Source organism: Pelodiscus sinensis, chromosome 1 (assembly GCF_052426305.1).
Source record: "Pelodiscus sinensis isolate ZL-2025 chromosome 1, ASM5242630v1, whole genome shotgun sequence".
Classification (NCBI taxonomy): domain Eukaryota; kingdom Metazoa; phylum Chordata; order Testudines; family Trionychidae; genus Pelodiscus; species Pelodiscus sinensis.
This window is the reverse complement of record NC_143052.1, coordinates 18,814,473-18,839,639: the sequence shown is the minus strand read 5'-3', so window position 1 is coordinate 18,839,639 and position 25,167 is coordinate 18,814,473. Positions and strand designations below refer to the sequence as shown.

The 25,167-nt window shown below is 41.4% G+C and overlaps 1 protein-coding gene across 4 annotated transcripts in view; it reads left to right on the top strand.

Moving 5' to 3' along the window:
* SEMA3A (semaphorin 3A) overlaps positions 1–25,167 on the top strand; it is a 435,303-nt gene that overhangs the window by 217,889 nt on the left and 192,247 nt on the right. The window contains exon 2 of one of the 4 annotated variants that reach the window (XM_075926310.2): positions 22,736–22,811. The exons of the other annotated variants lie outside the window; for them this stretch is intronic. Coding sequence (XP_075782425.2) covers positions 22,766–22,811 — 46 coding nt within the window. The 5' untranslated portion in view covers positions 22,736–22,765. The remainder of the gene's footprint in view (positions 1–22,735; positions 22,812–25,167) is intronic. 4 annotated transcript variants of the gene reach the window in all.

The following is a 25,167-nucleotide window of genomic DNA, read 5'->3' as shown; positions in this document are numbered from 1 at the left end:
AGGTCCATGAACTGAAGAGATCTGGCTAAGACAATATTTCTTTGCAATTTTAATATAAATATGATCAAGTGCTTGATTCAGAATTCACTAAAGTCAATGAGAGTATTTTGATTGATTCTATGGTCTTTGGATCATGTCCTAAATATGGTAAAAATTAGCTTAAAACTACTTCAGGTTAAACTGATACCCACCACCTCCACCTCCCTTCTGCTTTTAAAGGCTGCATCTGGCGAAATAACAAAAAGAAATTTAATCTCCAAGGTGCAAAGAAAGCCTGTAATAAAACAACGGTTAAACAGTGAAGAAATAACATGTTCTTAAAGTTTCTTTTTATCCTAATGACTTGTTTCAATGAATGGTGTAATGAGTTCTACTGTGTTATTAGGTTGTAGATTCTGTTCAGAAAGCATCAATTGTATATAGAGTTCTCTGTATGATGGTGATCAAGTTGTGAGTGCAAAGTTTAAAATAATAAATAGTCTTAGTTCTACATGGAGTTTTCTTTTCTTTCCTTCCCTTTTTTTTCCCGTCTGCTCCATCTTTCTCTTTTTTCTTTTACACAGTGAATCAATGGCATTAACAAATGCTAAATCTGGCTACACTGAATTTTGGTTTTATTTTTAATAAAAAGAATTCCCATTAAAATACCTCTTTTTACAAAGCTATTCCCAAAGTAACTCGGATTTTTATCATGAGTAAACCTTGTGAACTCAAAGTTTCTAATATCCATCTGTCTCATTCCCATTTGTTTATTGAAAATTACTAAATCCTTTAAGTCTGTTTGGTAAAAGTACATACACAGTTCTCTTTTGTTATTGTTGTTCAGTTGGACGCATGTTACTTAAGAACAAGTAATTGGAAAAAGCTTTTCTGTAGATTCAGTTGTACTAGTCCCTGGTTTCTATTCAAGCCATAGTAAAAACAGATATTTTGCCTAAAATTGGAATGAAAATAAGAGCTGTCCCCAGATTCTGTGCATGATCAGTCTACCAAATGTACCAGACTGTCGTCCACTCTTTTATAGAACAGTAGTGCTGAATTACCCAGGTACATGTGAGTCTAAGTGTGACATTTCATAGGCAAGGTAGCTTATTAACTTGACCTGCTTGCACTTCATAACTTGCAGGTGGCTTTTTCTACCCAAGTTTATAGCCAGTCGCATGCTCCCAGTACAGAAACAAAACAAAAGAAAGCAAACAAACAAAACAGAGCATTTTAGTAAGAGGGTCTGACTGGAAATATATCTCTTCTTACTTAATATCATAGTTTATCTCAGAAATCAATATGCCCATTTAAAGGGTCTTATAATGTAATTATATATTCTTCTCTTTTTCACACTAACCATGAAGAAGAGAAGGAAACTAAAAACCTGGAAAGAAGAGGAGGGTAGGGAAAAAAACTGTTTATGGATCTAAGCAAGGACTTGTAATATTCCCCAGCCCCAGTTATGGGTAAATAGCAAAAAGATCTACAATTAAGGCTCCTTTGTGTCGAGATCCATTTGACACAGGAGTTGGACATGTGGGACACAGGAGCAGGCACAAGATTTTCAGGGAGCCTTGATTCTGATCTGCAGTATGTTAGAGTAGCCTAGGTGCTTATTTCACTAACATTAGCTGACTATGACCCCCAAGCAGGCCAGATGCCAGTTGAGAACTGTCAGAGAAGAGGCCCATTCTGACACAACCTTTCTGCTCCCAGCATATGGCCTACAGTGGAAAGAGGGGAAGCTGGTATAGGGTCTGGTTAAAGTGCTTTACATCAGCTGAGATCTAGTCTGTGTAGAGGATTTCTTAGCTGGCCAAGAAGGACAAAAGATGCAAAATTACTAGAACAAGAAGGAAGAGACTTGGACCCTACATTTGTATTTTATCTTCTCATTTTCCATTAAATGTTAGTAGAGAACATATGGCTTCTCCATTACAAAATTCTCCCTTTCTTCCAGGACCATCTATTTCCATGTAGATGAGCATTCTATGCAGGTTTTTATGTGACTGAAATGTTCTTAAAAAGTGCTGGGTTGATAGCAACGGAGACTGTGCTCTTGCTTTATCCATGGAGCTGCTTACGCTTGCTGCTTGTTACATTATACTTAAAGCCCTGATCCCAGCAAATAATTTAATCAGATTTATAGTCTCCTTGAACTCAGAAGGTCTACTCACATCATTCTTAAAATGTAGCATGTGTTTTAAAATGTAGCATGTGCTTTGCTGGATAAGACTTAGATGCATCTCTGAGTGCTTGAGTCTTCTTTCGGTATATGCTGGTACCACAAAATCTGACAAAACAAAGATAAAATAGGGAACCCAGCATGTGCAGGCTATTCCAGTGTTAATGGTCTATTAATGCCTATACCGTTATTACATGGGCACATACAGTACATGGATACATGGAATTATATAAAGAGGAAAACACTAAATGACTCCCTGTCAGGAAGTGTGGGGAAGTCACCAGGCTCTGCACCCCTTCCGCAGCTAGATTTGACTCTCAGCTGGCAAGTTGAACAGAAGGTTTATTCATTGACAGGGACACAGTCTAGTACAGACTTGTTGTTAAAGGACCAGGAGCAGTCAGTACAATCCATCTTTGGGATGGGGGGGCCCAGAGCGCTGGCTCTGGACCCTTGCCTGGCCCCCCAGCAAGTTAGATTTCTACATTTCCTAAGCCAGCTGAAAAACTAAACTCACCCACCCAGCAACTGGTACCAGCCCTCTAGGCAGCTCCATCTCCTCCTTTGTGGAGATTCCTGGGCCCAAGGTGTTATCTGACTCTCACTGGTTGCATCTCCCCCCTAGGGTCAGGTGACAGAACGGCCCCGGGCCATTTCCTACGTGCCTTCCTTCAGGAGTTCTCACCTAAAGATCCCGTCACCTGCTAGGCACTGCACCTCCCCCCTCCCCCCACAGAATTACTACAGAGCAGCACAAGACAGTAGGAATCACATATATCATAACAAAGGAAACATAGCGAACATTTTTGACTTTCCAAAATATGTGTTTTCCAGGTTTCATCTATATCTCCATATTCTATTCTTTGCACTTTGTTTTTGTTTGACTGCATCCTGAGACTCATCAATGATCATTCAACTTTCGACTTTGAACTCCTGCAGACTTCTTTTCATTTGTCTTGTCTGGGTTGCAGGCCCTGAAACAGAGCTCAGGGAAACAATAATCATATAAAAGTGAGCTGGTGTTTGCAATAGCTCCCATGTCAGCCAGATCTTGACTTGACCTCAATTCAATGTAAAGCAAAACGAGATCTCTACCTGAGGTGGTGCCTGATTGAGGGAGTGGTGTCAAGGACTGTGACATTCTACTTCAAAGTTTAAAAAAAGGATAAAATCATTCTCAGGATCCCACATGCTTATTTTCAAACTAAATAAGATGCACATAGTGGACCGTGGCATCTTGAGGTCAAAATTGTAGATGAGGCTCTGTAATTTGCTTCTCTGTGCTTATTAATTAAGGTCACTTGTGGAAGTTCCCTTCAGTGCTCTGCTGTGGCTGGTAGTCTATTCAGCAAATTCCTTCTACTGTAGCATTAAAGCCCCCTTCTGGAATGTGCACATGCACGCTAAGCAGTCACAGAGACTTCCTCTATGCAGCCTTCGTGAGGGCTAGCTCTTCTCATACAGTAACAGCTGTGAATGGTGAGCATAACTATGATGATGGTAAATTCCCTTTTCTTTTCCTAATTTTGCTGAGTAGTGCAGAACCCCATTGTCCCAGTGAAAGAACCGGGGCGGGGAGGGGGGGGGGGGCGGCTAACTTCAGCTATTAAGGACACAACCATTTTTAAAAGTGCTGTAAGTTCCCTTTTCACAACTCTAAAATGCTCCCTGTGACATCTCTCTCTCTTTCACACACACACTCACACATACTCTCTCTCGCACACATTACTAAGAAGTCTCAAAGGTGTAACTGTGTTAGTCTGTAATTTGAAACACAACAAGTAGTCCTGTGGCACCTTAGGGTTTACAGGAGCGGTCGACAAAGGCTTCCCCCATCAACCGATCTGCGTCTTGACTGCCTCGCTGTGCCAACAATCAGCTGAGCCAGCACAGTGCGGCGGCCATATTTATTTTAATGAAGCTGGGGATATTTAAATCCCTGCTTCATTGACTATGTCAGGTAGCCTATTTTATATGCCTCTGTCGGCAGAGGCATGTAGTCTAGACATACCCTTAGAGCAGTGGTCTCCAACCTTTTTAAGCAAGAGATCACTTTTTTAATTTAAGCGCAATCCAAGAGCTACCTCAAACCCAAATACCTTTGCCCCACCTCCTTTATGCCCCTTCTCCGAGACCCTGCCCTTACTCACTCCATTCTCCCTCCCTCCCCCATCCTCCCTCCCTTTCGCCAGGCAGGGGCAATGAGTTGGGGTGCAGGCTCTGGTCTTGGATGAATGGATTTGGAGTGTGAGAGGGGCTCTGAGCTGACGTTGGGGCCGACAGTTGGGATGTAGGAGGGGTTCTAGGTGCAGACTCTGGGAGGGTGTTTGGGTGCAGGGGTACTTGGGGCTGGGGCAGGAGCCTGGGGTGCAAGAGGGGGTTCATGACTGGTGTAGGGTTTCCTGATGTGGGCTCCAACTGGGCCCTGCTTATTTCAGGTGGCTGCTGGGTGGTGGTGCAGTGAGGCTAGGGCAGGCTCCCTGTCCTGGCCCTGCACCACTCCCCAAAGCAGCCAGCACTTTCCATCCCAAGTCCCGATATGCCCCCTCTCTGCTCTGTGGTGATAGGATACAGGGTGAGAGAGGGGGCAACTTGACATCAGCGCCTCTCTTCTCCCTTCCCTGCCATGCACAGAAAGCAGGAGGCTCCTAGGGGTGGGGAAGGCAGCTGCAAGGCAAAGGTAAGGAGTTGCGAGGCAGTGGGGGGAGAGGGGCAGCTGAAGTGCCAGCACTTAATAGCTTCTTGGCCAAACCAGTCAAGATCACCTCTCAGAGGCTCCAAGATCTACCAGTAGATCCCGATCTACTGGTTGGTGACCGCTGCCTTAGAGACTAACAAAGGTATAGGATCATGGACTTTTGTGGAAAAAAACCCACTTCATCAGATGAGTTGGAGTGGAAAACTTTACTGTACTTTAACCCTCAGCTAGGTAAACCCCCTGGATCTGGTTGTGGGCCTGGATTTGTTATAGTAATGCCTCTCAAAGTCACAAATCCAGTCTTCTTTGTCTTGTTGTTCTCCTTAGTTGTTATTATTAATTTATGATACCGCAGCATTGCTAAGTGCTGCCTGGCTGAAAATAGAGGAGGGGGTATCTGAATCCTAGCCACAAAGCATTACAACCCAGTGGACTTTGTTCACTTGCTTTCAGTTCTAAAGGCCTATGAATTTTAGTTGTCACTGAGTCACCTCTGACAAGAGTTGCCTTAACTTAGAACATCAGTCTTAATACATAATGAAACTGTTGGCACAGGAGTTACCATCTACTATGTAAGTTTGGCACACACAAAGCCAAACTGACCTCCCAAAGTATGACATGCATCTTAGGAAGACAGTACAGATGAATGTGCTTCTTTATCATGCAATTACAGACTTTTCATGTACTTCCAGAGGAGCAGATTCTGATCTCAGTTACGTTTGTCACAGACTTCAATTTGGGAAAGCATCCCTGTTCGTGAAATTACCTAAGTACATGGTTAAGTTGCACTCATTAAAGTAAGTGTGTGCTTTGCTGAATCTCAAGTAGCTCTTCTGAAGTCAGTTTGGTCTGGATTTACACTGTGCTTACTGAAATCATAATTGCGATCATAAAATGAAATACACAGCACCCTTAAGTTCAGCAGTTTCTGAAATACTTTCCTGCAGTTCCCCCTTCCTATATCTACCTTCGTTGCACAAACAAGCTCTTCCAAATCCAATTACACCCACTGGTGGTGGTTGGCTGTGGCTGCAGAGCCCTTCTGATAGTCTCACAGCTTTAAATAGGCTAATTCTAAATCACTGTTACCCTGTGTCAGTTACATAGAGTCTTCCAGTTCAACTGGCACATTTTGCTTTTAGTTTTTAAACATTTCCATGACCCAGTTGCATATAATGTGGCTTGCACATAAGTATGCATATGCATCTGTGCAAATCTAAGGATATATGCAGATCCTGGACCTGATTCTCCTCTCACTTATTCTGGCATAGTTGCATTAACTTTAATGGAATCACTCCAAATTTACTGGTGGAAGCAAGAGCAGAATTAGACCCTGATTTCAGATTAATTCTGAATATTCCAAATAAAAAACTTTGGGTGATGCTTTTCCCATTGTGAGCTAAATTCACCTGCAGCAGTCTCTGAATGGGGTGGGTACCATTCTGCTATGCATCATCTCTGTTTTTCATCCCTTGGTATTTGATAACTAAATATTAAACAATCAAAAGTGTTTGCCATTCCTCTAAAACTTCAGAATTGGTTGGCATTTGTTGGGCTGCTTGCTTATCTTTCCAACTGAATGTTATAGGTACTGTAAAACTGAGCAGTCGAATAACTTTACTGTCCTTTATAAATATTTTTGGGCAAACTTGGATCTTGTAGAGAACAGTCTGAGAAGTGGTGCAGTTCTTTGATTTGTTTCTACTATGCAAGCATATGTAAGAGAAAATCTTCTTTTCCTCTCTTGTAATAAAGTAAAAATCATATTGACTTCTATGAGCCATCCTAGCTTCAGTGGAAACTTGTGAATGATTTGAGGAAAGGACTCCAAAAACTTGGTGAGGTTAACTTAGCTTCTTCTTTCCCTTCAAGGGGAAGGGTTCATCACCCTGGGGGGACTGAAAGAGGGTACAGTCTGCAAATATTTCAGATCTAGAACAGGCTTAGGGAAAGCAGAGTGCAAACCCCTGGATTACAGGGCTATGAAATTATCTACACCATCAAGTTTTGTCACCAAAAAACCCTTTTTGGTGATAAAACCTGGAGAGTGTTCACAGTGCAATACAACAAAAGTCACAAGGAACACTCAGTTTTAGTAACAAAAAACTTCCAGCTCCATGAGTGACTTTTGCCTCTCCCCCGATTTTATTGTCAACCATCATGAAGTGTGTATTAAAGTAGATTTTTTTGACAAACATTGAACTCTAGCATGTTTCCCACAATGCCCAATTAGCCACCATGGCCAGCGATTTGAAACCCTCTGCTCTGTAGCCACAGAGGCAATTAATTTCACCAGCAAACCCTGGGAACTTTTAAAATCCACTTCCTGGTTTCTGGCTAACTGTGTAGTGGTTCTTATAGTGTCTTTTCAGGGAAACTGGGGTGGCTATTGCTCAAGATGCTTTCCTGTCTGGAGTACCTCAGAGCTTTTGATTATTGAGCTTTTTCAATCAGAATAAAACTTTCAAAGACACGTGACACAGGTTTCCATGAGTTTATTTTGTGTGACACACCCCACACCAGTCACTCTGGCCCCTTGTTTTCATGGGGAAGCCTCGTTCAGGATGAGCAGTGGAATAAGGTGGGGAAGCAACCCCAGCACACAGAAATGTCAGCGACCTCATTGTCAAAGTGGTTCCTCAGAGCCTCCCTCATATTGATGGCCACTCTATGGGCACCTCTGACAACATGAGTCTGTCTATCCATCCAGACACATGTCTTATTGTTCCACCCACAGGCAACCACTTCACCCTTACTCTCTCACAAATTATGTAAGCAACAGCTGCAATGCATGACCTCCTATGCACACTGAACACAACATGGGAGAGAAGTCTGGGATCCATCACACCAGATTGCTTGTTATTCAAGTGGCATGAAAGTAAGCTGGAGGCCCCAGAATGGCTGGGAAACAAAGAGGTGGCTGACAGGGTTTTTTTTTCATGTTCCCAAAATGCCTAATGCTATGTTGTGTATTTGTTTGAAGACTGAAGGTGATGCCAGTCAATGTGGCTATGATATGTTGACAAAGGTTGGCAGAAAAAAACAGGTTTGGTGAGTCTTCAGTTTCTGATGACTTTTGCATGTCAACAGTATTTTAATCACCAAGCCTTTCCAGTGTAGACAAAGACTATGAGCCTACTATGAGCACAACAGCACTGTAGCTACCCTGCTGTAGTGCTTTACTGGAAACACTTCCTAAAGAAATAGAAGAGATTTTTCCACTACTGTAGGAAATCCACCCTTTGAAGAAGCAATAGTTAGGTCAACAGAAGAATTATTTTATTAGCCTAACAGTATCTGTAACCAGAACTTCCTACTTGTCTCCACTTAATAGGAGATCAATGCTGTGGAGCTGGATCTCCTGGGGTTCCATTAAGTGTGTGCAGTAAGAACCCACTAAATCAACCACTGATCATCAAGTCTGGTACTTCACTGGTCCATGAGGTATAAGGGAGGTTGACGGGAGAGTTTCTCCCATTGACCTCTCATAGTGGGGACACCATGGAATGTTGCACTACGGTACAAGAAGCCAGTTACACTAGTCACGTAGCTGGAGTTGTGTATCTTAGTTTAATTTTCTCTTGTACTGTATGGCTGGCTTCAGAGAGAAGGCACAAGCCATAATCTTATCTTCCACGCAGCCTTCTTTTTACCTATCTTTTCCCTTCAGCTTGAGGAGGTGAAAAAGGAGCACCAGGAGCATAGTTCTGAAGAGACTCCATGGCAAAAACAAATATTAAATGAACTCCTGAGCTAGCTGCTCACATGTTAATTTATCTCCCAGAAGAGTGAATTCCAGAACTTCTGTTCTTCCAAGAAATGCCAGAGTCCATCTGCCAGGAGTCTACATGCATCAAGAGAGAAATGTAAAAAGGGAGCATAAGGTGATTTTTAAAGAGCTCCAGTCCACACATGCTAAAATGTCCTCCTCATCAGCAGATACTTTTTTCTATATTCTAGCTGTGCAGTTTGTGTCAGTACAAATCCTCACTGTCAGTATTACTATTATAGCATCTGCCCGAGGCCTCCTGGATGAAATCTGGCATTTGGGATTTGCTCTCTGGAGAAAAGAGAAGAAAAATTGGTCTTTTTGAAAAGGGTCTTTTTTGAGAAGGCCCATTATAAAGCTAAAATATATCAGTCTTATGTATTTAAACCATTTTCCTTACCTGCAGCTTAGATAATTACAACTAAAATTATTATAAACCTCTAATATGTTTCAGCTTGTAGTTTTACATCTTTAAAGTTTGTCTGTGGTAGATCGGGACCTGAACTTGTATCTTTCATATCCCTAGCTTGCACCCTGTTTTAATTTCATTTTAACCCTATTTTTCTTTCTTGGTTTCTTAGTTTTATCGTCTGAAAAGTGGTCCTAAGTGGTGTTCTGAGCTATTGTTTAGGACCAAAATCTTGCCACACTTACCCATGTAACTGTGCCATGTCTATTATTGGTGTAATGACTAAAGTTACGCAAGTATTTACAGAATCATGGCCTTAATTTGTTTCCCTTTAACATTAATGATAAGGAAGAGCTAGCAAGATAAAGTCAGAACTGGAATTCTGCAGATCTCTTGCTCTCATTTACTTTGCTTCTAGACTAAGCAAAGAAGTCCCTGTTTCTTAAACAGGAGATTACTTCAATCTTTCAAAATATAAGTTTCTGTTCCCATCTTCCACATGCTTACAATGAAGCCATATGGCATTTTATGAATTAATTCAGGAAATGATTTATATTTGCTTGTATACTGACTTCCTATTCCCTCATGCGATGGAAGGTGGTTCTGAATATCACTGTGTTCCATAATGATACATAAACTTCAATGGCAAACTGGTAAAGAAATGCTGAATCAGCACAATAATTAACATACATACTTCTGTGTATTTATCTAAATAAAACTCTCTGGCTCTGAATTAAATCTAACTAGATGTCACTGAGGTCTCCTTTTAGCCTGTGTGAGTCATTTGTTATCTGGTTTCTGTGCAGAGTGTGTAAGCATTAGAGAAGCTAAACCAGATGATCACAGCTAGTAAACAAAATGACAAATCAGTTGAAACAAACATGGAGTGTTCAACCCTACAACCATTGAAATCAGTGGGATTTTTGCACTTTGCTTCAATTGTAGCAGTATTAAGCCTCATAACTGTTTGTTTCTTGGGATCTGATTCTCCTCAGTTCTCCTAGCATAAATTAGGAGCAATTCCATCAAAGTTAATAGAACTAATTATACAGGAGTAACACTGGTATAAATGAGAGTGAAATCAGAGATTTACTATTTTTAATTTATATTATATAGAAGGTACTGGAAGCAAGATTGAGCAAAACAGGTTTTATTTGTTAAGAATGACTACCTAGCTCAGACTTGCCACTTTCCTTTAAAAGGAAATTTCTGAAAGCTGAAAACCTTTGTAAAATATTCTCTATCAGCTGAAAGAAATATAACAAAAGCTGAATTTTATTTTGCTGTATGTTCACCCTCATTACTATGCTCACAAACTATTTTACCTTGTACTAGACATATGGAAGTGATCAATGTATGTAAATTACAAGAGAAGAAGGTGAGTTATAGTTAAGAAATGTGTACTTGTTTCTGATTATAAAACTTTGAAACCACACCAAAAAGAGAAGGGAAAAAAAGACAGACTTTACATGTTGAGTACCTTTTCTTTCAAACTAATGAATAGAGAATGATTAAAAATAAGATGGTATGAATGCAAAAATGGTACTGAATTTAGCCATTCAATGAGCTCTTTAGGAGCTGGAATCTAAAGAGAAGGACCAGATTGTAAAATACTTACACAATGGAGAACTGGAGTAATCCCAATTTTTACTAATTGGGACTACTCCCTTGGGGCTACTCCTGGGAGTATATGCTCACTAATGCAAGCAAGGGACTTCAGTCTAGCATGAAATAATTTGTATTTTCATTGTACCTGATCTTGTATCAACTGTGTGTAACCCACACACACCTAGCTTGGTTACTGAGCAATGCAAGTAGACCACAGCAACAGTTAAGACCAAGAGACCTCTACAGCATAGGTTGAGAGGCAGTTGGCTTTTAGCTCAGAGGGTAGAGGCTCCTATACTCCCCTTCAGAAGTCCCAAGTTCAAATCCACCCCGTTGTGGTTACAAGTGCTCCTACAAATTCCCATTCTGAAACTTTGAGTTATATTCAGTATTATAGTAATGACCTGATCCAAATCCCATTGAAGTCTATAGGAGCAGCTGTAATTTTCCTTATCTGGACATTAGCACATCTTTTATTCTGAGAGGGATTGGCCAAGGCACTGGGTTTATCCTCCTACTCATTTAGAAAAGCTGCAGCAGCTCAACCTGGCATGTGAAGAGCTATTATAAACAGAGCGGTAGATATGCTCGTTTCTTCCATCAGCTTCTGCAATGAATTGCTACATTTCAAACCATTCTGGAAATTAGCACCTGAACATATGAATTCCAAGGTCTTGAATCATTCATGCCTTCAACAGCTCTGCAGGTCCCTATATTCATAGACGGACATATCTCCTATGATAATGACCATTTGTAACTAGCAAGCCTTATAATGCAGTCGCAGAGCCCCTCTGTCACTTTAAATGTATCCCTTTATGGGAAGATGTAAGACCTACTCTGTGTGTTAAATATCTCCAAAACTAAATAAAGAGAAAAAAATCCATAGAAATATCAGCACTAGACCCTAAGGTGACATAGATTAGTCACCCCATTAGAGTTATACCCGTAGAACATCTGACACCCAAGGGATAACAGTTGAACTAGTGCACCCTGGGATAGGATGTATGTAGTGGGCTGATTTACCTATGTGCTGACAAATCGAACTCAAAATAATCATCACACTAATACCCCTTACAATCATGTTTTCCTTTGTTGCATGTGAGCAATACTCTTGACTATAGGTTGAACCTATCTAGTCCTGCACTCTCTGGTTTGCCATCATGTGAGATCCAGCATGATTTCAATTAATCGGGTATCCACTTATCATGGGTGTGACCATGTTTCCTGTGGTCCCATAACATTTTTTACAGCCACCAGTCCTGGCTTTCAGTGTTCTGTGATGTTCTTTAGCTCTAATGTAGTCCTACATGTCTTGTAAGAACCCCGTAAGCAGTGGAAGTATTGGGAATGCTGCTAGACCAGGGGTGGGCAAAAGGACCTCTGAGGGCTGGATCTGTCCAGCCAAGTGGGTTGATCCGGCCTATGGAGGTTCTGCCACTCTCCCACCCTCAGGCCAATCAGGGCCTAATGACAGGGGAATGCGTGGCACTTAGTCAACCCTGGCGGTTGACTCTAAGCACTGCATGCCACAGGGCAGGGAGCAGGAGACTTGCAGGACTGGAGGGGTGCGGGGGAGGAAACTTCACGCTCTCCCCTAGTCCCCAAACCCTGATTGGCCTGGAGGAGTGGAGAGGGAGAGGGTGAAGTCTCCTCCCAGAACCAGGGGTGTAAGTGCCAAGAGAGAGCCACCAGCTGTTCAGAACAGCTGGCAGTTCTCTGGGGGGGGGGGGCAGAGGCAAAGACTTCACATGCTCTCCCACCCACTGACCAATCAGGGGGTATGTCTACACTACCCTCCTAGTTCGAACTAGGAGGGTAACGTAGGCATACCGCACTTGCAAATGAAGCCCGGGATTTGAATTTCCCGGGCTTCATTTGCATAAGCGGGGAGCTGCCATTTTTAAATCCCCGCTTGTTTGAACCCCGTGTAGCGCGGCTACACAGGGCTCGAATTAGGTAGTTCGGACTAGGTTTCTATTCCGAACTACCGGTACACCTCGTGGAACCCTATTCCGAACTACCTACTTCGAGCCCCATGTAGCCGCGCTACACGGGGTTCGAACAAGCGGGGATTTAAAAATGGTGGCTCCCCGCTTATGCAAATGAAGCCTGGGAAATTCAAATCCTGGGCTTCATTTGCAAGTGCGGTATGCCTACATTACTCCGCTAGTTCGAACTAGCGGGGTAGTGTAGACATACCCAGGGTCTGTAGGTGGGGAAGCACGGAAGTGTCCTGGCCCCACGCCTTCCACCTGAGGCCTCACCCCTTCCGGGGTGGCCCAGGGCCACTTCTCAAAATTTCAAAAGTGACCGTGGTCAGAAATTATTGCCAACTCCTGTGCTAGACTATATTGACCTCCCGTGGCTTGGCAAATTCTCTGATCTGGCTCCAGTCAGATCCCAAGAGTGCTGGCCTAGAGAGGTTCAACCTGTATATGTAGTGTTAAGATACTCTGATTAAAAAAGAATGCATTCCTTTAGATAAAGTGCTTCTAAAAATAGCAGAGGTAAACATATAGGTAGATAAACAAAGAACGGAGAATATAAGAAAAATGAAAAATCTGAATAGGCTTTGAGCCAGCTGGTTTTGTACATGTTTTATAGCACAACCATCCTGCTTACATTTGGAATTGGTTGGCATGGATATATAAATATAGATACATCTCTGTCTATGTATCTATGAGAAATTTACCATGCCATTCAAGACTGCAGCAGCTCCAAAAACTGATTATTTAGGCATCAAAGCTAGAGAATGTTTCTAGTGCATAGTTCACATACAGGGGTGATGTGAGTTACATACCTATTCCATAATCATGAGGTAACATGATACTACTGCTGGAGTTAACCATGTAATAATAGCTTTCACTTGTGCTGTTGTTTCCATTTTCCTCAGAATACTATGATGTATTTCATGCAAGCTTCGTAATTCAGTAAATAGCTCATGTCACCTCAATAATCATTTACAGATCTCATCTTCCTTCTCAGAAAAGCTTCTGTGTGATAATTTGATTTGGTTAAATTATCTTGAAAAGGACTCACTCAGACAAAGTTAAATGTAATTTCATTCAATTAATTTATAAACAGCAATTATTCAAAGGCTATGGGATTTGCTCACTCAGGCTAATATTCTTGTAATTAAATGTGGTTTTTGTCTTGATATTTATGAGGAGTTTAAAATAAAATCAGTTTGATCTAGCAAATTTGTCCTCATATGAGTAGTTCCGTTGATTTCACTGTCAATGGAACAACAGACATGGTTTAGCCAATGCTTTCATGAGCCAATACTTTCAAGGGTTTGCATGAAATGGCCTTTTTATAACATTATGTTTGATGTGATTATAAATATGATTGTTCTTAAATCAAAAGGGAGAAAGTTGGCACTCAGAAAATAGACATTATTTTGTTTTGTTCAGATTAAGGTGAAAACCTAGGCAAAATTGTGGAGTTTTACATCATCCCAAACTTGACATCATGTTGAACATCTTGCTGGAATTGTCTATCTTGATCTTGTTACTTACTGGTTCCAGTGTGATGGAAATAATACAACAGTGATGCAAAAGCCCCACATTGACTCCTGTGGCTGCTGGTTGAGCCTCTGGTCCAGAACTGTGGCAGTGCAAGCAATTGATCAGGTGTTTTAAGATGTGAAAATTGGTTTGAATTGTTGTTTTGAGTGGTTTAAAACAGTTATTTTATCCAATCTTTCTCATCCCCTCTTCTTAACAGAGCAACTAATAAGTTTGTTTTAAAAGTTCTGTTTACATTTATCTCTCTTTGTGTGTAATACAGAACAGACACTGAGCCTAATTCTCAGATCTGCAGAATTACACCAGAAATGAATTGGACCTTATGTCTATTCCATGTTACACACAAACAGATATATATTCTTTCAATATGGTAATAATGGAATTGCATTTCCATAATGCAATTTTTCTCTTTCAACGATTCCTTTAATTATCAAAATAGAACAATGTACTATGGAAATGTCTGTCCTCTGTTGCAGTGATAGTTATCAAAGTTAGGGCTCCAGGCAGCACTATTTAGTCTGACTGAAACTTGTTAGTACCAATTCCTCATATGCACTCATCAGAGAACTGCTCAGGACCTCTCTCCACAGCAGGAGCCCTCCAAAGGTGGCTTCATGGGGACTCCAAAGAGTTGCTAAAAGTAGAAAGCAACAGAGAAATTCCTCTCCCTTTTCAAATAGCAGCCTGACAAAATGGGAGAGAGAGCACAGAGCTATATATTCATTCACTTGAGTTATCTTGTGGATGGTTCCTTGCTGCCTTATGCAAAATAGCTAGAGAAATCTCACATGGTAGCCCCTCAAATGAGTAGCCAACTGTGGAGACGTGCATTATCGGAATATTTATGTCCTATTTCACATGTGAAATAAATGCATCAAGTCTCCCATGCAATATACAATGGAGAGGCAATAACAGATTCCATATTTTATGGCAGGTATCCATTCAAAGATGGAAACAATAGGAATGTTTTTTATTAAGCTTGAGAGTGGAAGCCATTTGTGGCATACACCCCAATAGGAAACACATTTGTACCACCTCTCATGTCTCATGCAGTTTGGATGCTAATTTTTTCACTGGTTGTTTCCCTGACCTAAGAATCCATAGCCATTGAACTGAATTGAACTCTTACTTACACAGTTCTAGCAATCTGACAGCACACCACAGAGTAAATCTCAGTCTAATGGATAGCTCACATCAGGACTAGGATGTGTTAGAAGGGTTGTATCCTAAAGCCAGTGCTAGGGAAGGGTGTGTTTTCCTATTCAAAAGGCAAAATGATGTGCTGTGTGCGGTGCATGTGCACATAAAGATTGCTCTCAGATGTTGCTGTTAGTGTACTAAACATCAACACATGTCAGAATTCCCAATTACTATGCCAAGGTCTATTGTCCCTGCCCTCACGGCAGCGAGGGAACCTAGAAATTCAAGACAGCTGCATAAATGACTGTGCATGGGACCAACCAGTGTTGAGTTAGATAGGTCCAGTGTGGAAAATTGGGGGCAGAGGGCTGTGCCTGCTTTGTGGGAACAATATGTGGTTTCTTATAATGAGGGTGGGGAAGCCCCGGTAAATTAGCCTGCACAACTCTTAAGCCTCCCTCCATAAAGTACAAGTTTGCTTTTCCTGTGCACCTAGATAACTGCTCGTGAGTCTGGCCATCCCCCTTCAAGATCAGTTTGCCCTGATGATGCCTCAGCTCCATAGCATTCTTTGCACCCTGGATGCTCTAAGCCCAAGGGTTTGTCCATAGGTGAGGTATGCAAATATCTATATAAAGTATGTGCACACACACAAGTATTTTCAGCACTGCATTGCGCCTAAACTCCTGTGTTCTTGACAGCTTATAAAATCATATAGTTTAGTTACTTCTCAGTACACACAACAAATTTGCACTGTTATTAAATAATGCCAGAACATCTGTTAGCCCCAGTGGGTGGATATTTGCATGGCAGAATAGATGTTAGAGGCATGAGAACCCTGAATCACTAAATCTATACTTAGGGACAGAGGGTCCACCCTCCTCTTCACTTGTACTAAGAGACCATTATTTCATATGCTAAAGTGCATTTTCAAAGGCTAATGGGATTGATGCTTGCACAGTCAGAAGAGAATAGTGGCCTAATTTCAGCAGAACTGAAGGTGCTCAGAACCTTTGAAAAATCAGGCCACTGGCCTCTGATTCTGTGATAATTATATACACAAAGAGTTTGCAGGGTTGGTACCGCTGTTAACATGATACTATGACCTGACCCCTCCTCATTGGTCTGCAGAGCTGATCATACTCGGCAATGAGTGATCACCCATCATCAGTTGGCAGAGTTGGACAGATGTGAGAGTGCATTCTGAACCCTTTGAAATGGTGCAACAGCATCCATATTCCCTCTGCTCTGTGAGTTCAAAGACTCTCATTCTGGCCATTTCCTGGGCAAAGGACGAAGGGGCTGGTTTAGTCTAAAAGCACTTTCTCTTTCCTAAGCATACCTGCGCAGTGGGTGGAATATCCTGGTGCATGAAGAACAAGATGAATAGCAAAATGCCTTTAGAAATGTCTCTGTTTACAAATTAAAAATGAAATGAATGTTATCCTTAGGTACACTTAAATGGATTTATTTCCGCTAATCATTTGTATGGTAGCCATGCGCTTACATTTACTGGCACAGATGCAAACTCTGTGGCTGCTTTTACCTTATGCAAATCTACCCATCCTCAAATTAGTACACAGAATGGAGACTTCATGACTGAAGTGACTGGCAATGGTAAACAGAGGTTTCCACAATCCAGTGAAATGCAGGTCAGTGTTGGTAGTGACTGAAAGACACCATCATCCAATGATTGTTCTGTGGTGAATGTGAAACTGATCTTCCTGCCCAGTTCACTTTATTAAATGCACCACCAAGAGAGTCACTAGCTGCTAGTTTCATCCTGCAGTGCCACAGAGACAGAGCTACTTTCTCACAGGTAGGTCAGGGTTGCACCATGCTGACAAAGAACAGAGCCTCCTATTACTGCCAATAGCCATGCTATGTGTGCAGGGGCGGATATAGGGCAGGGCGAACGGGGCGGTCGCCCCGGGCCCCGCGCTTAAAAAAAGCCCCGCGCATGCGCCGTGGCGCCACCGCGCATGCGCATGGTGTCACGGCGCATGTGTCGTGGCAAAGGGGGGGCCCCGTGGAGTTATGCTGCCTGGGGCCCCGCAAAACAGTCATCTGCCCCTGTATGTGTGTTATTTTGATATACAGAGTACTTGTCATCGAGGTTGGTATTCTCATACCCTAGGGCCAGTTAGGGATAATCCATTGAAATGAATTTTCAGAAGAAAAGGAATTTCCAATAAATTGAAGTTTCCAAACTGAAACAATTTAATTTGTTAAACTGAACAACAAACATTTCATCTTCAGTTACTTTGACATTAATGGCATCTGTCTAAGGTTCCACCAGGACTGATGGGAGATGTAGTTTGGGCACTTTATGCCTCCATTCTCTCCTATTGGCCAGGTTCTTTGGCTGGAATGCATTTCCTATGAGGCTGTCCCTTCTAACTGAGCCATATACTTTGCCATGAGAGTCAAATGTGTCATGAAACAAATTTATAAACATTTGGAACAAATTGACAACTTAACAGTAGCAAGTCACTGGGACCAGACATCATTCACCCAAGAGTTCTCAAAGAACTCAAATGTGAAATTGCATAACTATTAACTGTGATTTGTAACCTCTCCTTTAAATCATCTTCTGTACCTAGTGACTGGAAGATAGCGAATGTGACGCCAATATGTAAAAAGGGCTCTAGAGGTGATCTTGGTAATTACAGTAAGTTTAATGTCAGTATTGGACAAATTAGTAGAAACTATAGTAAAGAATAGAATAATCAGACACATATAGATGAACATAATTTGTTGGGGAAAAGTCAACATGGTTTCTGTAAAGGGAAATCATTCCTTACTAATCTACTAGAGTTATTTGTGGGGGTCAACAAACATGTGGACAAGGGGAATCCAGTGGATATAGTGTACTTAGATTTCCAAGAAGCCTTTGACACAGTCCCTCACAAAAGGCTCTTAAATTGTTATGGGATAGGAGGGAAGGTCCTCTCATGGACTGATAACTTGTTAAAAGATGGGAAACAAAGGTTAGGAATAAATGGTAAGTTTTCACAATGGAGTGAGGTAACTAGTGGTGTCCCCTATTGGTCTGTACTGGGACCAATTCTATTCAACCTATTTATAAATAATCTGGAGAAAGAGGTAAACAAAATGGCAAATGAATTTTAATGTGGATAAATGCAAACTAATGCACACTGGAAAAAATAATCCCAACTAAACATACAAAATGATGGGGACTAATTTAGTTGTAACCACTCGAGAGATCTTGGAGTCATTGTGTATAGTTCTCTGAAAACTTCCACACAATGTGCAGCAGCAGTCAAAAAAGCAAGTAGAATGTTAGGAATCATTTAAAAAAGGATGGAAAATAAGACAGAGAATATCTTATTGCCTCTATATAAAACCGTGGCACACCCACATCTTGAATACTGCATACAAATGTGGTCACCTCATCTCAAAAAAGAGATATTGGCATTGGAAAAGGTCAGAGAAGGGCAACAAAAATGATAGTGGTTTGTAACAGCTACCATATGAAAACAGATTAAAAAGACTGGGACTTTTCAACTTAGAAAAGAGAAGAGTAAGGGCAGTTTCCTAGTCTCAGGCTAAAGGGAGCTGCCTCACTACCGGGGCCTCCATCAGGCCAGATAGTAGTCACAAGCCCAGCCCACAAGTGTGGGGCCACTTACAGTTAGGAGCTCAGTTAATATGGTCCACACCCTAGGTCAGGGTGGCAACAAACAAAATAGTATCAGTAGTACAGGGGCTGGGCCATGACAACAGGTCAAGCCACCACTTAGAGAGCCATGCCCATAACTGGGATGAGGCAACAAACAGTTTACAAACCACATCTATGCAGTAAGGGCTGTGGGCATTCAGCAGGTGGAGCCCATAGTCTGTGAAGCCCAGTGTTGGGATGCAGTGGAGTGAGCGGGCCAAGGCGAGGGGTGGTGGGAGGGGATGCAGGCCCGCTCACTCCACTGCATCCCAACCCAGGGCCCTAACAGTGGCAGTGCAGGCTGATGCTTGGTCAGCAAGGATCCTGGCCACAACATGCTGACCAGGTCAGTGGGGATCCTGACTGCAACACGTTGCCCAGTTGACCTCCATCTTCTCAGCCAGCTCAAGTCGGCTACCCCTAGGCTGCTTCCTGGTCCCTCCCCGGGAGTCTACCTGGCTCCACGACTGATCTGTGGGGTCCTCCAAGGACTAAAATGCTGGCAACATGTTCATGGGCTCCAGATCAGGCTTGGGAAGGGCTCCAGGTGGACCAGCCCAGTCTTCAGGGCCCGGCGAGGGTCCTGGGGGTCCCAGCAAATCTTCGGGGTCTGGCAGCGGTCTTGATGGACCTGACAAGTCATCAGGGCCTGGCAGTGGCCTTAGCCAGTCTTTGGGGACTGGCAGAAGCCCTGGAGGTCCACCCCAGTTTTCCTGTTGAGGGCAGCATGGCTGGGCCTTCCTCCTCTGGAGCTTGGGCCAAGCGTCTGATCTGCTCAGCAGCTATGATCCAACTGAGCTCTGCCTCTTATACTACCAGACTCACTTTCCTGCTTCCTATTAGTGGGCTGGGTGAGTCTGGTACCACCCACCAACGTGTCTTAGAGGGCCCTTCCTCTTCCGGGTCAGAGGGGGGTCATGCTGCTATTCTAGACTGACTCCAGGTGGATATAGAGATCTATAAAATCATGACAGGTATGAAGAAAGTGAATAAGGAAAAGTTATTTACTTGTTCCCATAACGTAAGAACTAGTGGTCACCAAATAAAATTAATAGATAGCAGATTTAAAACAAACAAAAGGAATTTTTTCTTCATGTAGTGCACAGTCAATCTGAAGAACTCCTGGCCAGAGGATGGTATGAAGACCAGGATTTTAACAGGATTCAAGAACTAGACAAATTCATGGAGGTTAGGTCCATCAATACTTATTAGCCAGGATAAGAAGAGATGGTATCCCTAGCCTCTGTTTGTTAAGCTATGTCTAGACTACAGGTGGTTTTTTTTTTAAAGGCCTTTTTTTTTAAAAAAAAACTTCACCTGCCTCTAGACAGCCACCATGTTCTTTCAAAATTAAATCGAAAGAACGCAGTAGCTTTTTCAACAGTGGTAAATCTCATTTTACAAGGAAGAACACCTTTTTTTGAAAGACTTCTTTCAAAAGAGCTCTTTGGAAAAAAGGCGTTCTTGACCACAAACAGGGCTTTTTTGAAAGAGAGCATCCAGATTGCCTGGATGCTCTCTTTCGAAAAAGCAGATCGCTTTTTCAGAAAAGTTGTAGCTGTCTAGATGATCTCTTTCAAAAGAAGCTTTTTCAAAAGATTCTTTCAAAAAAGCTTCTTTTAAAAGAACCGTGTAGTCTAGACGTACCCTTAGAGCTTGAGAATGTGTGATGGGGGATAGGTCACTTGCTTCTCTGTTCTGTTCATTACCTCTGGGGCATCTGGCATTGGCCTATTGGCAAATAGTATTCTGGACTAGATGGACCTTTGGTCTGAGCCAGTATGGCCATTCTTTTGTTTTTATGAAAGGTGTAGTCTAGGAAGGCATACTGGCACCTGGGGAAGAATGAAGTTACCATGAGGCACCACACCACCTTCATCAGGTGCAGTTGAATATCAACCTGAATTGATATGTTTTGACATTTCTAAACTAAATTTTTGGAAATGTTTCATTTTGCAAAAATAGTTTTATATTTTGACTTTTCATCCTGATTTCACCCTCCTGGTTCACAACTTTTAAATTTTCACTCAGTTCTAGTTATTTCTACGCTGAAGCTACGCCCCAGAAGGCTTAATAGCTTATGACACTACCCCTGGGGTTGTGCCTCTCCAAACCACCGTATAACACAGAGCCAGTCCGTAGTATAAACACCCAAATATAGCCCTGAATGTGTTTTGTAGCAAAGGCAGAATTAAAAATTGATGTCAGATTCTGTGGCAGAAAATTCAATAAATTATTTAAGGAAACAGTGTTAGTAAATTTAGTCATAGTTTATATTTTATAGAATTATTTAAATGAGGCCTTCATGATTTGAGTTGTCAGCTTCTTCCATTCCTCCCCTGCCCCAGAATCTAGTGACAACTGAATAACTTTACATAAAATAAGGCCTCACTTCAACTTTGATCTCTCCACTAGTTTTATACCGAAACCTTATAGACATTAAAAAATTTAAATATATTAAGTTTCATTTAATTTTCATTTTCCATACAAATTCAAAATCTCAACAAGCCGGCCCTTGTATTTAAGATATGGAATACACATTTTCATCTTAGTTAAGTTCCAGGCTCTTGTGACTTTCTGTATGACTTTGTGTAATCATTCTGTGACCGAGTTTCCCATCTGTAATTAGGGATAATAGTACTTGGTTTCCACCATACTTTTTTTTCCTTCTCTTTGTATGATTTGGGGGGCCGGGACTCTTATTATGTGTTCATACTGGGTCTAACAAAATGGGTGGTTGTTTCAGTGAGGCCAAGAAGCACTCTCATAACACTGTGTATATTTCTGTATAGGCTCAAACTCACCCAAATACACGAGAAAATTTATTCTGGCTATATTTTCTTTTAGCTAAAGAAGTATGAACTATTTAAAAAAACCTTGTGAGCATTTCAGTTGTGAGAACTCCAGCCTAATTTTGCAAAATCCATGTGAAGACACTGCTACAACAGTTTAGCATCTGTGTAATCAATGTGAAAAGGACACTGTTCCTCACGATCATATATTACTCTTCAGCAATAGTGGTATCATTTCTATTATGTTTTATCCTGAAAAATCTTCATCTGTAGACATGTTTTACATTCCGTTTTTTTGTAATCTATGAATTCAGGTGTGTTTAGTAGTGTCAATAGACTGGAACACTGCAGATTACCAAGGGGACTTCAAAATGTCATGAAAGAAGAATGACTGTATTCCAAAACAAGCTGCGTAATCCCCTAGGTTCTGGCATGCTTGACTATGATGAGTGTTACTAAGCATGGAAAACATTTCTGAAAAGTTAATTGTATGCTGTGTGTGAGTGTTAGAGAAAAGTCATCCACTTGTTCCAAAGGGCTTAACCTTTTTTCAGAAGTTAAATCTGGCACAGCGGTCCATATATACAAAAGGTTTCCTTTTTCCCCCTAAAGATTACACAAGGAGAATTTCTCCTTTACTTGAAATGCTCTTTTCTTAGTGTAAGTATTCATTGCCAATGTTAATTTATTCAAATACACCATAGCTCAGTAATATTAAGTGACAAGTTATGTGTTATATGGAAATAACACACATTATGGTTCACTTCATGTCTTCAGAGACCAAAGCATTGGGTTATTTCACATGGACGAATGCTCAAAAGTGTTTGCCCTTATGGATAAAATAGAATACATATAACTGTTTATAACTGTGCTTAAAAAAACAGCAACCACGAGTGTGGACCTTACCATAATCATTCTCACCTTTGTCACTTCCATATAGGGTCACTGTTCAGAATTCTGCCCAAAGTCTATGGAAGAGCACCCAATGACATCAATGGGCTTTGGATTACTTCCAGGTGAGGTGGTGCCGATGTAATCTGATACCTTGCTTGGCCCTGCACTAGTCCCCTACAAGCTTCTCAGTATGAGACAAGTCATTAGTAATGATCTATAATGAACTCATCTAAAGCCCATTTAATTCAACAAGAGTCTTTCCATTGACTGTAATGGGTTTTGAATCAGGCCATCAATCACTCTATGACTTTGGATAAACAATGAGGAGTCCTGTGGCACCTTAAAAACTAACCAGTTTAGTCTTTAAGGTATTAAAGGACTATTCATTGTTTTTGCAGATACAGACTAACACAGCTACCCCTCTAAGACTTATCTATATGACTTTCACCATCATCATCAACAACCATGAACTCAACGCCCGTTGGTGTCCGATGCCTCCCTCACTATTTCCTTCCATCTTTCCTTGTCCTGTGTGGAGTGGTTTAATTTCTGTAGATTAGCTCTGCACCAATCTACTATATCATCTACCCATTCTCTGTGGGGTCTGCCTCTCCTATTCGGACCATTCACTATGCCAGATACCAGGGTCTTGACTTTTCGCTCGTCGTTCATTCTGCAGATATGCCCAAATAGCTGTAACTTCCCTTGTATAACCTTCTGCAGTAGGTTCTCTTTCAGCTGTATCTTCCTATATAATTCCTCGTTGGTGACCTTCTGCATCCATCCTACTCTCAGGATCTTTCTACAACAACTCCTCTCAAATGCGAATATCCTTCTCTTTGAATCTTTCGTTATCACCCATGTCTCACATATGTACAACATGCTGCTAAATACACACATTTTCAAGATGCTCAGCTTCGTTCCTAAGCTAACCGCTTTACTTTTCTAGATTCATCGCTTTCAAACTCACTCTTGCTTTTGCTATTCTAGTCGCTATTTCCTTCTTACATTCTAGATCATACATCATGTCGCTCCCCAAATACGTGAACTTCTCTACATTCTCTAGTTCAATCCCATCTACGTTGGTCTTCCTTCCCATTTCCTTATTTCCAAATACCATTGTCTTCTTTTTATCGATATTCATAATCAGTCCATACCACTTCTCTTCCTCATTTAGCACCTGCACCGTTTTCACTCTTCATCTTCCTCGATGATAACTATATCATCCGCAAACCTCATGTTGTTTGTTCTCATCCCATGCACTGATACCCCTTCTACCTCTACTATCTTGTCCATAGCTCTCTCTAGGTGTATGACGAAGATATTCAGCGATATCAGATCTCTTTGTCTTGTAACTTTACTCATTCTAAACCAACTTCCCAACTCTCTGCATATTCTCACCACTGCCTCTGCATTATCATTGATAAGCTTCAACAACCGTATCAGTTTGCTATTCACTCCATATGACTCCAACAGCGCTCACATCACTTCTTATATATACTATCAAATGCCTTCTGAAAATTGACATAGCAATTGTAGATGTTCTTGTTTTCTCACTGATCTTTCTCCGCTATTAATCTTAGTGCCAATATCTGCTGTATGATATTTCTATCTTTCCTGAATTCCGCTTGCTCATCGACTAGATGTTCTTCTATCTGCAATCTCAATCTCTGCATCGGTACCATCATGAGCATCTTGCCTAGATGACTCGTTAAGGCAATCGTTCTGTAGTTCTTGCACTCCAACACACTTCCTTTCTTGTATATTGCCACTAGCACAGATCTTGTCCATTCCTTAGGTGCCTTCCCTTCTTTCCACACTATATTACATAGTCAGTGTATTTCCTGAATCATACTTTCTCCACCATATTTGATCATCTCTCCCATGAGCTTATCGTTTCCAGGGTTCTTATTGTTCTTTAGTTGTTTCACTGCTCTTTCTACTTCCTCTTAAAAAATATCAGTCTCGCTCTTGATTCTCGGCACAAATTCTCAATCCACGCTCAGCCACAGCAACAGAGGTCAAATGGGCTGATGAAGCTCAGTGTTGCAATATTTTTTTTTTGGTCTGGGGCTTGTGGTCAGACTCTTTTCAGTGGAGTGTTATTTGACCTGGAATTTGCTATTCCTATTGGCTTATCACCGCTCTAGTCTTTTGAGTTGTAGGGAATGCTTCAATCCCCAACTCTTGCACTGGTGTTTTCTAGATACGATGTATTTTAATTTAATAATTAAATTTGTGCCTCCATTTGTGAATTACATGATTTAGTTTTATAAGGTTGTTGAGCATCAAAACCAATAGTGTAAACATATTGAAGTGCACATTGCTGCACAAGTTATTTACACCTTTGCACAGACTTTTTAAATGTTGGGCTGAGTTCTATAAATGGTGCTAATGGTATGCAAAGGACAGTGAACTTCTAGGTCAAATTCTCTTTCTGCATATGGGCACTGATGCTGCACCTATTTAATGCATCAA